We start from the raw sequence: 15,982 nt of genomic DNA, 5'->3' as shown, positions 1-15,982 counted from the left end.
TGGGAATGAATCCAGGAATCAAAGGGTTAACCTATGAGGAGAGTTTGGGCCTAAACTCACTGGAGTTTAGAAGAACGAGAGGAGGTCTCGTTAACACATATCAAATATTAAAAATCCAATATAGAGCGAATTTGGAGAGAATGTTTCCTACAGTTGTGCAATCAGGGACCCGAGGACACAGCCACAGAATAGAAGGCTATCCCTTCAGAATAAAGATGAGGAAAAATATCTTTTGCTAGAGGATAGTGAATCTGAGGAATTCATTTTCACAGATGGCTGCGGTGGCTAAGTTATTGGGTATATTTAATGTGGTGGTTGGTAGGTTCTTGATTTGTCGGGGTGTCGAATGTTATGTGGAGAAGACATGAGAATAGGTTTGTGATGGAATGGTGGAGCAGATTTGATGGGCTGAATGGTCTAATTCTACTCCTATGTCTTATGGTCTTATGACTGATATGTAACTCCAGAGGTACATGAGGCAGCTTAATAATTTATGAGTCCATGGTATTACAGGAAAGATTTCAGCATGGATAAAATACTGGCTGACTGGCAAGTGGCAAAGAGTGGGTATAAAGATGGCTATTCTGGTTGGCTTCTAGTGACCTATGGTGTTCCACAGGGGTGGTATTGGGATTGTTTCTTTTTGCATTATTTGTCAGTGATTTGGATAATGGAATTGATAGTTTTAACCATATAACCATATAACAATCACAGCACGGAAACAGGCCATTCCGGCCCTCCTAGTCCGTGCCGAACTCTTAATCTCACCTAGTCCCACCTACCCGCACTCAGCCCATAACCCTCCACTCCTTTCCTGTCCATATACCTATCCAATTTTACCTTAAATGACACAACTGAACTGGCCTCTACTACTTCTACAGGAAGCTCATTCCACACAGCTATCACTCTCTGAGTAAAGAAATACCTCCTCGTGTTTCCCTTAAACTTTTGCCCCCTAACTCTCAAATCATGTCCTCTCGTTTGAATCTCCCCTACTCTCAATGGAAACAGCCTATTCACGTCAACTCTATCTATCCCTCTCAACATTTTAAATACCTCGATCAAATCCCCCCTCAAACTTCTACGCTCCAATGAATAGAGACCGAACTTGTTCAACCTTTCTCTGTAACTTAAGTGCTGAAACCCAGGTAACATCCTAGTAAATCGTCTCTGCACTCGCTCTAATTTATTGATATCTTTCCTATAATTCGGTGACCAGAACTGTACACAATATTCCAAATTTGGCCCTACCAATGCCTTGTACAATTTTAACATTACATCCCAACTTCTGTACTCAATGCTCTGATTTATAAAGGCCAGCGTTCCAAAAGCCTTCTTCACCACCCTATCTACATGAGACTCCACCTTCAGGGAACTATGCACTGTTATTCCTAGATCTCTCTGTTCCACTGCATTCCCCAATGCCCTACCATTTACCCTGTATGTTCTATTTGGATTATTCCTGCCAAAATGTAGAACCTCACACTTCTCAGCATTAAACTCCATCTGCCAACATTCAGCCCATTCTTCTAACCGGCATAAATCTCCCTGCAAGCTTTGAAAACCCACCTCATTATCCACAACACCTCCTACCTTAGTATCATCAGCATACTTACTAATCCAATTTACCACCCCATCATCCAGATCATTTATGTATATTACAAACAACATTGGGCCCAAAACAGATCCCTGAGGCACCCCGCTAGTCACCGGCCTCCATCCCGATAAACAATTATCCACCACTACTCTCTGGTATCTCCCATCTAGCCACTGTTGAATCCATTTTATTACTCCAGCGTTAATACCTAACGACTGAACCTTCTTAACTAACCTTCCATGTGGAACTTTGTCAAAGGCCTTGCTGAAGTCCATATAGACTACATCCACTGCCTTACCCTCGTCAACATTCCTCGTAACTACTTCAAAAAATTCAATAAGGTTTGTCAAACATGACCTTCCACGCACAAATCCATGCTGGCTACTCCTAATCAGATCCTGTCTATCCAGATAATTATAAATACTATCTCTAAGAATACTTTCCATTAATTTACCCACCACTGATGTCAAACTGACAGGTCTGTAATTGCCAGGCTTACTTCTCAAACCCTTTTTAAACAGTGGAACCACATGAGCAATACACCAATCCTCCGGCACAATCCCCGTTTCTAATGACATCTGAAAGATCTCCGTCAGAGCTCCTGCTATCTCTACACAAACTTCCCTCAAGGTCCTGGGGAATATCCTGTCAGGATCCGGAGATTTATCCACTTTTAAATTTCTGGTCAAATTTTATGGTCAAGTTTGCAGATGATACAAAGATAGGTAGTGTTCAGGAAGCAAGGAGTTTGCAGACGGACTTGGACAGATTGGGAGAATGGGAAAAGAAATAGCAGGGTAGGGAAGTGTATGATCATGCACTTTGGTAGTAGCAATAAAAGAGTAGACTATTTTCTAAACAGGGAGAAGATTGAAAAATCAAAGTTACAAAGGGTCTTGGGAGCCCTTGTGCAAAATTCCCTAAAGGTTTGCTTGCGTGTTGAGTTGTTGGTAAGGAAGGCAAGCATGATGTCAGCACTCATTTTGAGAGGACTAAACTATAAGAGCAAGAACATGATGCTGAAGTTTTATAAGGCACAGGTGAGACTGCACTTGGAGTATTGTGAGCAGTTTTGGGCCTCTTATCTGTGAAAACATGTTCTAAAATTGGAGAAGGTCCAGGCAAGATCTGTGAGAATGATTCTGGGCATGAAAGGATTAACATATGAGAAGAGTTTAATGACTCTGGGCCTGTAGTCCTGGAGTTTAGAAGAATGAGGGGCATTTCATTGAAACCTAACAAATATTGAAAAGCCTAGATAGAATTGTTATGGAGAGGATGTTTCTTATACTGGGTAAGTCTAGGACCAGCATGCTCAACTTTAGAATTATTTCCATTTAGAACAGAGATGAGAAAGAATTTTGTTAGCCTGAGGATGGTGAATCTTTGGAATTGACTGTTACGGATGGCTTTGAAGGCAAAGTCATTGGATATATTTAAAGTAGAGATTGATCAGGTCCTGGTTAGTCAGGGCATCAAATGTAATGGGGAGAAAGCAGGAGAATGGGGTTGAGAGGGATAATAAATCAGCCATGATGTAATGGTGGAGAGACTTGATGGGCTGAATGGCTTAATTCTGTTCCAATGTGTTATGTGATTTAAATTGTAACATTTAGACATTTGGATAGGTACATGGCTGAGAGAGGTATGTAGGAGCATGTTCCAGATTTGTTACCTGAAAAAGAGTAAATGATTCAGTTCAATTTTCTTCTACTTGCATCTCTTTAACTCTATTTCTCTCACCATTGACTTGTTCCAGGGTTCCACATGTTCCTTCCTAGTGAGGCAGAGATATACTTGTACTGTTTCCATTTTGGTATACTGTGTTCACTGCTTACAGCACAATATCTTCCATAATGGGTATCTGAACGCAGAAAAGGTGACTTTTGTTTTCCCCAAAACTGATACTGAATTTTCCGTTGCCTGTCACTCCAAGTCTCCATCCCACTTCTGTTCTTGCATCTCTGTTTTCGGTATCTTTAGCTGCTGCCACCAAATTCGACATTAGCTCGATGAGCAGCATTTCTCTTCTGACTGGACCTGCGGGACTCAGTGGTGGACAATCATTTCCAGCATCCGCAGAATCTCTTGTGTTTATATTCAGCTGCTCCTCTTACCATTTCTTAAATCCTATTAGCAATTTTCCTCACACAATACCACAACTCCTTTTGTCACTTAATCCTTCTACCCCTTCATGCATCTTCCTTTTTCTTCCCTGTGCTTTTTTTAAAACAGTGTATCTCTTACAATTCCCAGTCACGGACCCGAGCTCTCTCTCTCTCTCTCTCTCTCTCTCTCTCTCCACAGATGCAACAGCCCTGCTCAGTACTTCCAGCATCTTTTACTTTGGTTTTTAAATTAAAATCCTTCTTCTTGACTCTTCTACTAGAGGAAATATTAGCCAATTTCACCTGACAGTGCACAAATCAGAGAGCTGTACCACCCTTTTGTGTTTATTTTTGAGGGCACAACAAAAATGTAGATTAGATTTACTTATTGCATGTTCACTGAAACATTGAAACATACAATGAAATGTGCCAACTTACATTAAATCAAAATCGGTGAGGAAAGCAAAACGTTTGGTGTACTGATCCTGTAACTGCAGGTTGGGGAGTAGGAGGTAGGAGTCACTGGATATGGGCAGTCATGACTTCTGCCTGATAGTCATTACAAGAAATAAAGATAACCCAGTGCAGGAGACAGCATAGAAATTCCTCCCAGTCTTTTTTTTATGTTTTGACACAGAACTGATGTTAATTAGTTGTTGTTTCTTCATAACTGTGATCGAGTCATAACTCATTAGTGTTCCAGGTTCAAATCAGCTCTGATTCACTTTGTCATTTCTCTCCAGTATCAGTAAGCTTTCAAAGAGCCAGCAGCCAGCAGTCAAATTATTGTAGCACTGTTATTGATGGGTTTTTGAAATAACATGCTGAACTCTGTCACACTATGATGACTCATCACAGTGTCTTATACAATTGGTTTTTAATTTCACTGCAATGACAATCACACCATAAATAATGCCCAAAGGATAACTCAAAGTTAATGCTTGTGATTCCTCGACTAAACTAACATCATTGTGCCTTCAAACTTTCACAGGCAAATCTATTATTAAAACATACACAAATAGAGCAAGGTGCCTGGAAGGTAGCAATCTCAATGCACGTAGCATGAAACATGAGAGAGGTCAAATTATGATAAAGCAGTCTCAATTATCTTTGCTACAAATCCTTTGAGCGGAGTAACATTATTGAATTAGTAGAATGTGAGAGCCATTACAAAAATTTGAGGACATAGTCTAAGCTTGATGATCAGAGGCAATATTTTAGGTGGACACAAGGTACTAGTACTTGATGTTCCTCATCCTCAGCCTATTCCAAAGTCAGATAACCTGGTTCTTTGTCTCCTTACTGCTTCAGTGGCATCACACAAAATGCTGCAGGATCTCAGCAGGTCAGCCAACATATATGGAGGGGAACAAATAGTCAAGGTTCCAGGCCAAGGCAATTCATCAGGACGGAAAAGGTAAGGGGCAGACACCAGAATGAGAAGTTGGGGAAAGAGAAAGGAGTACAAACCGGCAGGTGATAGGTGAAACCAGGTGAGGGGGAAGGTGAGTGGGTGGGGCAAAGGGGATAATGTGAATATCCAAGAGGCAATAGATGGAAAAGGTAAAGGACTGAGAAGAAGGAATCTGATAGGAGAGGAGAGTGACCATGGGAGAAAGGGAAGGAACAGAATACCACAGGGAGGAGGAGAGAAGGAATTACAGGGGAACCATAACAGAGGATGGGAAAAAAAAGAAGAGGGAGGGGGAGAAATTACGGAAAATCATCAATCTTCATGCTGACAGTTTGGTGGCTACACCAGACAGAATATGAGCTGCTGCTCCCCCAACCTGAGCATGCTGTGTTGAAAGTGACTACTGGGTTTCATATACAGCTGCACTGACAACATTTCAGAAGTGCTCCAGTGGTTATAAAATATTTTCAATTTTTGAGGTCATGAAAGACTCTATACAAATGCAGAGCACTACACATTGAATCATATCAGAAAGATGTGTAATCAAGATTCCTATATAAATGCTAATCTCCCTTTCATGTGATTTTGTGGGCAGTGTTTTACTGGTCTGTGGATTTCACGGTTACATATCCACTAATGCACTTCTGATGTAAACATGATAGACAATTTCAAAGAGTGTGTTGCAAAATATTCACATTTCTGAGCTCTCTAAATTCAACAACTTTTATTTATTTGGCACCTTTAACCTACAAAATGTTCCAGGATACTCCCCAGCAGCAAAAGAACCTCAATACTGAACCATATGAGGAGATGTTAGGGTAGATAACACAAGCTAGGACATTTTGGAGGAGGGAATTTCAGAACTAGGGCCTTAGCAGGGCTGATAAGAATCCACAATTGGAGAAACTCAGTAATTGCGTTCCACAGGTGACATTTTTGTGGAACTTGCTGCCAGATGAGAACTGCAAGGAACTGAATCTTCCTCTCTGGCTTCTCCAAGACAGAAATTCCTCTGCCCTAATACCTCCAATTGACACAAACTAGTCCAGAAATATTTAACCTGGTAAAACCTCATTGAAAGAGGTAAATAGCAAATTCATAAGATTTCGAAGTCTCATGTTGTGAAGAAAATAAATCACACATTTCCTTCAAATTCCACAAAGGTCCTCAGCTTCCACCTTTCATTCTGCTCAATCATTGACATTTTCCACAGAATGTGGTATCCAGCACTGGGAGCAAAGCTTCAACGGAGGCTGAACCAGCATGCTCCTTGCAAGTTTAGCAGAATTCATAGAATACCACAGCACAGAAACAGACCCTACAAATTGTCAGTTGGGTAGAAAACCTACAAATGACTTCCCCTGCATGATATCCCTCTGTAATCTCCTCTACTGGATGTCTGCCCTATTGAAAATTCTGTCTTTGAGAGTGCTTGGCCGGTCGTCCTCTGCCCAGGTGAAGTGTCTGAGGTCACAAACTCATGCAGAAGTACTTCTCTGACAGGTTTTACCACGTCAGCAGGGATTTCTCCTGCTGCAGAAGTCTTGTTGTTTATCACATCCTTTCCAACCTTTGCCAGGCTGTAGCAGTGCTGTGACTGCAGCTGGCAGTCTGCTATGGGATGGAGTCAAGGTCACGCTCATCAGAGATAAAACCTTTGTGACAAGATCCTCAACATGTCTTGCCACCCTGGGTGACCTCTCCTTCTCCATACTTTTCAGTAGGTTAGATCCTTAGGCCACAGCTAGTTCCAGAAGAGCTGAGGGGAAATTGCACATGCCATGTTTATTGCTGGATGTCGCCCTCCATCTAATCCCTTAGGTTTGTGCTAGGCCTCAATGGGTTTGTGTTGGACCTCAGCATTTAGATGCATATGTATCTTTTTTTTAAAGGTATGATTTAATTCCCGTCCCGTGAAAGTTTTGCATTAATAAGATCCTCAATCTCCTGGTGCTCTCAGAAAACCATTCCCTGTATTTTCTGGTTAAGAAGCCAAGAGTCTTTACACAGGTGCAAGACAGTTGTGGTGTGTCAGGTATGGACTGAATTGAGGCAGCGGGGCCCAGGGAAGGCCCAAGAGTGAAGAATTGGTCAATGTTTAGTCATTGCTGGAATGGGCTTGGAGCCAGTTTGAAGTGGTGGATCTGAAGCGAGGCGAGCTGAGGTAAGGCAGAGTCGAGGCAGCAGGGTCTGGGCCAAAGAGTGAGGAACAAGCTGCTGTTTGACTGATTTAAAGATCAGGCCAGACTAGAAAGGTGAAACCAAATCAAGGTGGAGGGTCCCAGGCCCAAGAGCTTATTGAAAAAGCAGGGCCCAGGTCCGAGAGTGAGGAACCTGCTGGCTGGCTGGTTTAAGTCCTGGTCCAAATTGAAAAATTCAGGGTGTCATGACCAGAGGAGAGGGATGGTGAGTCACCCCTTCGTGAAGCTTACATGCCTCTGCACTGAACCGAGGAGGCTATGCCCTGTAAGTAATGGGCTCCTGGATTAGCTGTGACTGGCTTTGTGGCTGTGGACTCACTTTAGTGAACTTCAATTCTGAATATTATTGCTTACTTTTATTATTTGCATGATTTGATTTTTTTCCTGCACATTGGGTATTTGACAGTCTTTTTGAATGGGTTCCATTGGGCTTCCCTGTTTTGTGGTAAGGAGACAAATCTCAGAGTTGTGTATGGTGTACAACTATGAACTTTGAATTACAGCAGACTTCAGAGCAGTCCGGGCATTATGCCTGATACTGATAGAGAGCTGCCTCGTTAGCCATCCCTGAGTAGAACTTTCTCTGAGATGTCTTTGAGTCCTTCAGGATTGAATTTCCAGCAGCAGCTTCTTGCCTCTGTCACTGTTCAAGGGCCAAGTTAATGGAGGTTGACGGTGCAGCAGTCCTCTGCATGGCTCGAGTGACACAAATCTCCTCAGTCCTTCATTTACATGATGATGTAGATGACATTACATGGATTGGGTTTGCTATGGAGCAGGTTGTTGACAATAATAGGCCTCAGGAAAAGAGGGGGCCTATGATGTCCTAGATCCAAATTGAGATCCAGAAGCCTGAATAAATCATGAATAATATTATCCTTTATCATCTATAAATTTACTGACAACACTATAGTGGACAGAAATTCAGATGATGACAAGGAGACATACAGGAGTGAGGGAGATCAGCTGGTTGAGAGGTGTCACAGCAATAGCTTTGTACTCTACGTCAGGAAGACCAAGGCATTTATTGTGGACTTCAGGAAGGGGAAGTCGAGGGAAGACACACCGGTCTTTATTGAGGGAATATACACTAGTCTTCATCAATGGATCAGAAGTGGAGAAGGTGAACAGTTTCAAGTTCCTGGGTGTCAAATTCTCTGAGGATCTATCTGGTGCCTAACATACTCAAGCAATTACAAAGAAAGCATGCCAGCGGCTCTATTTCATTAGGAGTTTGAGTTGAACTGATAGGTCGCCAAAGACACTCGCAAATTTCTACGGATGTACCGTGGAGAGCATTCTAAGTTATTGCATCACCATCTGGTATGGAGGGGCCACTACACAGCCCTGGAAAACAATGAAGAAAGTTGTAAATTTCAGCCAGCTCCATCATGACCACTAGCCCTCCCAGTATGCAGGACACCTTCAAAAGGTGATGTCTCGAAAAGGTGACATCCATCATTAAGGACCCCCATCACCCAGGATATGTCCTCTTCTCATTGCTACAATCAAGCATGGGGTACAGAAGCCTGAAGACACACATTCAATGTTTCAGGAACAGCTTCTTCCCCTCCGCCATCAGCTTTCAGAATGGACAGTGAACCCATGAACACTACCTCAGTATTTTTCCCTCACTTTTTGTACTACTTATTTAATTTTCTTTATACATATATGTAAATATATATATACACACACACACACACACACACTTATTGTCATTTATAGTTTTCATTATTAAGCATTGCAATGTAATGCAGCCACAAAACAACAAAAAATTCATGATGAAGCAAGTGATATTAAACCTGATTTTGATACCAGTTTTTCATTCTATTCTATCTTCCTTTTTTAATGAGTTTCCCCAGAATGGTTCAATTTCTTCCATCAGCGCACACTGTTTTATTATTATTCCTACCCAACCTTCTTTCAGAATACTGCCAGGCCTTCCAGTAAAATGTCAATGTTTTGCACTTTGATAAGTGTACTACAATTAACTTATAATATATTAATATATATTTGCTTTCATACCAGACATCAAATTTTAATTCAAAACGTAAGGAAATGCTTTTGCCACATTTGTGGGATTGTGGTAAACTGATGTAATAATTGTGAAGGTCTTTTTATATGTCTGTTTCTTCTTTAGCTCTGAAGGTTCTGCTTGCTTTTCGGAAAAGTGGGAAGTGTAATGGAATGTGGCCAACATCATGTTTTCACTGTTTTCTGTGCATTAAGACAGCTGAAAACTATGTTTATGATTAAAATGCTGCTTATTTTAGAAGCCAAGAGAAGGAAATCATTCCTGTGGAATATCAACGCTCAGCTTACCCTCAGTTCTTCAACATCTTGTCAAGCAACAGCAATTTGTATTTACAGGAAAATAACAAAAGAAAACTTGATCTTATGCCACATTTGGGCAACACAGCTGGCAGAGCTGCTGACTCCGAGTTCCAGTGGTCTGAATTCAATCCGAAATATGGGGTTTGAGCGTTCTCAATAAGAGTCCATGATCTCCTTCCTGTGCTCTGTTTTCCTCCCATATCTCAAAGAGGTGTGGTCTGGTGGCCTAATTTTCCACTGCAGATGCTCTCTCGTGTGCAGGTGAGTGGGTCAGTCAAGGGCACTGATTGTGGGGAGAAAAAAAATGATGTTTGGTGTAGATTCCTGTTGGTGTTTACTGTGGATTTAGTGGGCTAAACAGTCTGTTTTAGTGACTCTAAAATGAGAAGAGATAAGAAGAGACTATATAAAGGGCAACACAAAATTAAGTTGGTAAATGGATAGGTAAGAGTAAAGGATTAGTGTCCTTTAAATCTGATCTGGTAGTGGGGCTGGATGTGGCAGACAGAAATATAATGAGTGAATGAGACATAGGCTGAGATGAGTGCTTTGTCAAAATTAGCAGATAAGAATGAATTTTTATTTGCACTGCATCTTTCAACCAGTTCAGAAGTGTCAAAGTTGCCACTCTTGCAGAGAAATGCTGCAGCCAGCCCGCCTATACTCATAGAAAAGCAATGGAATAAATGACAAGTAATCCATATTGACACTCCAGGAATGCTCTTAATGTTTCTCCTCAAGCAGATTCCGGACATTTCTCAACCTCCACTTGGGAGGTTCCATGGGTCTTAGTTTTTAAACATTTTTTTAAATGACTTTTATTTGTCACAAGTACGTCGAAGCACACAGTGAAATGTGTTGTTTGCATCAATGACTAACACAGTTTGAGATGCTCCCAGCACCAACACAGCATGCCTACAAAATGCTGACCCTAACTCATACATCTTTAGAATAAGTAAGGAAATCAGAGCACCAGGAGGAAACCCAGAATGCACAAACTCCTTACAGACAGCGGCAGGAACTGAACCCCAATCTTAGATTTAGTGCTGTAAAGTGTTACACTAACTACTATGCTACCATGCTGTCTTTCATGCAAATAATAAAACTTTAATATTTAAATTCTTTTCTGATGTATTATGTCAGAAATGCACAATTCCCTACTGTAAGGACTGTTCTGGAGTATCAGTCAAGGATTCTGTGTTATATTATTGGTGCAGGACTCAAGCCCACAACATCCTGGCTCAGAAGAATATCTCTGACAGAATTAGGACTAAGATGACTCAATGTCCTGCCCTATGGTTTAAAACACGTTAAGCTCCCTGCTATTAGTGTTATTTGCCATTTCCAAGTGACAACCTTGTTCATTATTTGTTGTCAAAAAAATGCCTTGGAACTCTCAGCACTACGCAGGAGTTACATTACAAAATTTATCTTGCAATATAGGTGTAAAAGTCTGCAGTATTTTACCCTGTAATATTCTCAGACTCAAATTAATTCAACCTGTTTTTTCCCCCTCTGTGACTTGGTTACGTGAACAGCTGCTTAATAATGATGTTAGGAAAGTGAAATCAGCTCAGACAACTGTTGGGAATGCTTTCTGAAGTTAATTATGTTTGCATTTCCTTCTCCCTCAATGTTCATTACCTTTAAATGGAGGCGCACAATGGCAGAAGTAATTACCAAGTAGGTCGATGCATGTGGCTTGGTTTTCACACGGGTCTGAGGCACAGTCATCTATGTCCGTTTCACAATTTTCTCCTTTAAGACAATGATGGCAGGTGGAAGAAAGAGAGAATGAAAAAAGGACTTATCAGTCAGAAAGAGAGAGAGGGAGAGAAGTTTCAATCTTCTGTCCATGCAGCAAAAATCCCAAAGCATTTGTGATTAGAGGCAGCGCAAAGTCAGTCAAAACAGGCACCAACACAAATTACTGCCTGGATGTATTTATTTCACTTCACACCTCAGCATTACTAAAGAGACACTAATCCTCCCTTGGGGTGGACTTGATTTTGAGAATTATTTTGGTGCTACGGAACACAGCTTTGGGTTAGGCTGACTGGCAGTGCCTTGACACTCCATCCCAGATGTACTTTGAGATGAAAAAGAAGGTCAGAGGGTTAGGAGTAAATCACAATCAAGCATAGCACACAGAGGCAAGAGCTAATGGCTCAGGCAGAAAATACTGCAGACTGGAGCAACTCACCAGTGAAACCAGGCAGGCAGATGCATTCATAACTATTAATGAGGTCGATGCATGTTGCTTTGTGGAGACAGGGAGACGAGTGACATTCATTTATGTTGATTTCACAGTTGATACCTGTAGCGTAGGGAAGGAAAGATATTTCATTAATTCCCATGCCATCTAATTATAAATATATAAATGTCTCCTGCACTTACACGGAGGATGCCTCAGCCATTACCCCTACTGTTAGCTTCCTGTTTTGAGAGTCACACCTTTCTGTTTTGGCTTGCTTAAAGTGCGACTTTGAAACTCATTTCTTGCAATCTGTCGTGATTTGCCAACGTACACAATGCTTGACGGGCTAAACTGTCACTATATTGATTCATATGGCTTGAGGCAGCCAATTTCCTTATCAATTTATATCAATAAAGTGGATGAAAATGGAAATGGCATTGAGATGTAATAGGATGCATTTCGGATGACATGAGGGAAGCTTTCTCCCTCTGTTGCTGATAACAGAATAAGTGAAATGAAAAATTAAATCTGGCATGGATGCAAAGGTGATTTAGCAGAAAGAGAAAAATTAATGAGCTGGCACATGACCGAAAGGAATTAAAATTAAATTCAAATAGTATGCTAATGTTATTTTATAGCTAAAACTAACTTGGTAAAATACTACCAAGTAATAAGACACAACACTAAATGAAGGACATCAGCATGAGTAGAGGTCAGTATAATGCATATGCAGCGTCATGTATGTCAAAGACATCATGGCTGAAGTGTTTCATCGATACATCAGATCTCAAAAAGAATCATCAAAAGGGGGAACAAATGACTTTTAACTGAAGAGATTCTGCTGCTGCTAGAAATCAGGATCAACACACAAAAATGCTGGAGGAACACAGTAAATCAGGCAGCAATAATGGAGGGGAATAAACAGTTGACATTTTGGGCCAAGGTCCATCAACAGGGCTGGAAAGATCAATATCACATACGTTTTAATTTAGGAACAATGGGTAGTCATATTATTGACAAAAAAATTTAAATATTATTTTTTGAAAGAGCAAGTGCAATCATTCATGTGTCCCTTTTAGTTATAAATGCTTGTATTAATACTGTTTGCCGTTTCTCCACATACAAGTTACATGCTTGTTTTTAATGCATGATACAGAATGGTGAATTATGCAACACACACACAGAAACAGTCCTGATGAAGGGTCTTGGCTCAAAATGTCAACTGTTTATTCCCCTCCATAGATGCTGCCTGACTTGCTGAGTTCTGCCAGCATTTTAAACATATGGCATTATATCTGCTTGATTTTCCTTCTCGCTCACGCTCTTTCATTCCCACTACACCTTACCTTGTGCCCTCTTGGAAACTTCATCACATCCATATTTCTATGTCTGACATGTTGACTCACACAACTCCCACTGTTTAATCTACAGCACATTCCTAACTCTGTCATCTCAAATTAGCAACTGCCTGGCTAAATTACTTCAATAATTACTCCCAAATGTCATGAATCGTCATTTTCCTTCTTCAATCAAACATTGCTGTCAAAAACATTAAAAATGTATAAATCTGTACAAAATTACTGTACATGTAATTAAAAAATATTATTACAACACTGTGCAAAAGTCTTAACCATTTATACGTATAGAGCTAGGATGCCTAAGACTTATATCACACTGTATTTGTCATCATGGAGAGAGAGGGAGCTTGTAAATCTGGTGGGAGCAAAGGATGTTGGGACAGCAAGAATGGAGTACCCCGGGAGTGGTGTGGGACAGGTTATCAGTGAAGGAGTGCCAGGGCTGGGTTTGTGGCATGGGTACAGACACACCCAGCCCTCTGACACCAGGCAAGGTAATTTGATTCCAGACAATTGTTTTATTGATCATGATAGAATGTCTCACTGGTGCTTCCTGCTCCCTCCCCTCTCCCTACCCCCTTCCCATGTTCAGTCCACAGTAGAGACCCATATCAGAATCAGGCTAATTATCACTCACATGAAATTTGATTTTTTTTCATAGCAGCAGTACAGTGTTATACATAAAATTACTACAGTACTCTGCAAAAGTCTTAGGCACTCAGCTATATACATGTGCCTAAGATTTTTTCCACAGTACTGTAAATCTTCATTGTATAGTCAGCCACGTTCTGTTAAAATCTATCCAAAAAGATTTTTTCCTCTAAGATTTGCTTTCCTGTCTGAGCTCTAGTTTGGGGAAGAATTTTAGTCTAGAGACTTACTGGGTTTTTTATGGCTGTGGACAACCTGTGAGTGTCAAAGAACGATAATAATGTAGGTCTTATTCAGCACCACAAAGAAGAGAAAGCAACATGGCAATTTATGCCAAGTGCCAGCAAGGAGGATGATACATAATTCTAATTCCAGAAAATAGAAGCAAAAAATGAAACACTCCACAGATCAGGCAACATAAATAAAAAGGACAAGGGTCTAAGTAGATTATTTGACCTGAAGCACTAACTCTATTTCTTTCTCCACAGATACTGCTTAACCTATTGAGTATTTCCAGCATTTTCTGTTTTAGTTTCAGATTCCCAGGTTCTGCATTTTTTTGATGTTCAATAGAGATCCGATATGCTGGTAGATGAAAGAGAAAGCTAAAATAGCAACACATACAAAATGCTGATGGAACGCAGCAGGCCAGGCAGCATTTATAGGGAGAAGCACTGTCGACGTCCTGACGTAAGGTCTTGGCCCGAATCGTCGACAGTACTTCTCCCTATAGATGCTGCCTGGCCTGCTGTGTTCCATCAGCATTTTGTGTGTGTTGCTTGAATTCCCAGCATCTGCAGATTTCCTCATGAAAGCTAAAATAAGCTGGTTTATAATTTCAGCTATGCACAACGTAAATTTTAAGGGAAATAGTTGCTGATTTGAGGGTGTTATCTGAGGATAGGTAGAAGGAATTTAAAGAGGAAACATATTTTTGAAAGATTAGTCAAGTAAGAGCTATCAGGAACTGACTCAGAGAGGAACTGAGGCATGGAAAAAAAGAAGTTATGTTCCTATTGAATAGTGGAGAAGGACTGAAGGGCTATAGGCCTGCTCCTACAACTATTTTCTTGAGTGTTAAGTATCATTCTGCCCAAATAATCTTCACCTGTGTTGTTATACTGCTTGAGTCATCTGCACCCTCCTTAGACCAAACCCCATCAACTTATTCTTCTACCTGTTTCTCCGAATACATTTATCAATAGTCACCTTAGATGCACTAATGCAATTTGCCTGCTGTACTTTGATGGAAAATTTGGGCTTATTTAGAAGGTCAGGTAAAGAAATCAAAGTTCAAAGTAAACATATCTCACCATATACAACCCTGAGATTCATTTTCTTGCAGGTATTCACAGTAAAACAAAGACATTCAATGGAATCAATGAGAAACTACACACAAAGACTGACATGCAACTAAAATGCAAAAGAAGGCAACCTGTGCAAATACAAAAAAAAAATAATAAATAAACAAATGAACTAAAAAGTGAGTAAGTAAATAAATGGACAGATAGGTAGATAGCTAGCTATAGAGATAGTTAAATAATACTAAGAACATGAGTTGCAGAATCTTTGAAAGTTAGTCCATAAATTGTGGAATTAATTCAAAGTACTGGTGAGTGAAGTTATCCATGGTGGTTCGGGAGGCTAATGTTTGAAGGGTAATAACTGTTCCTGAACCTGGTGGTGTGGGATCAAAGGCTCCTGTCGCTCCTTCTTGATGGCAGCATTGAGAAGAGAACGGCCTGGATGGTGGGAAATTTCTCCTGAATTCCTTAAGTCTGTTTTAAATGACTATATTTTTCTCACACAGATGGAAAGATAATTCCTATGTCTATCCTATCAAATGTTTCATCGTTTTAATGATCACCATTAGGGACCCTTCCACCTGCTGTATTTGAGAATGAAGGGTGTACACACCATATGGGACCTGTTTTTTCTAGACAAATAATAACATAATATTTATGACACTCACTATTATTAAAACACAACACATAAAGCAACCTCAGAATTTACAAACGGCCATAGGTCATGTCACCCAGCCGTTAAATTCTTTGCAAAAGCTCATCTTGCTGTGAGCTTCAGGCGTTTACAGCATTTGCACATTAATTACCCATTAAAGTCA

General features: G+C 40.5%; 1 protein-coding gene across 1 annotated transcript in view; it reads right to left on the bottom strand.

Annotated features, from left to right (window-relative positions):
- The window catches only part of eys (eyes shut homolog), a 1,854,977-nt gene that overhangs the window by 985,840 nt on the left and 853,155 nt on the right, over positions 1-15,982 (bottom strand). The window contains exons 16-17 of the mRNA XM_073056513.1: positions 11,858-11,971; positions 11,299-11,412 (exon numbers count right to left, since the gene is read on the bottom strand). Coding sequence (XP_072912614.1) covers positions 11,299-11,412; positions 11,858-11,971 — 228 coding nt within the window. The remainder of the gene's footprint in view (positions 1-11,298; positions 11,413-11,857; positions 11,972-15,982) is intronic.

This window comes from Hemitrygon akajei, chromosome 9, assembly GCF_048418815.1.
Source record: "Hemitrygon akajei chromosome 9, sHemAka1.3, whole genome shotgun sequence".
Taxonomy (NCBI): Eukaryota; Metazoa; Chordata; class Chondrichthyes; order Myliobatiformes; family Dasyatidae; genus Hemitrygon; species Hemitrygon akajei.
The sequence above is the reverse complement of the archived record's forward strand: the minus strand, read 5'-3'. Positions and strand labels throughout refer to the sequence as shown.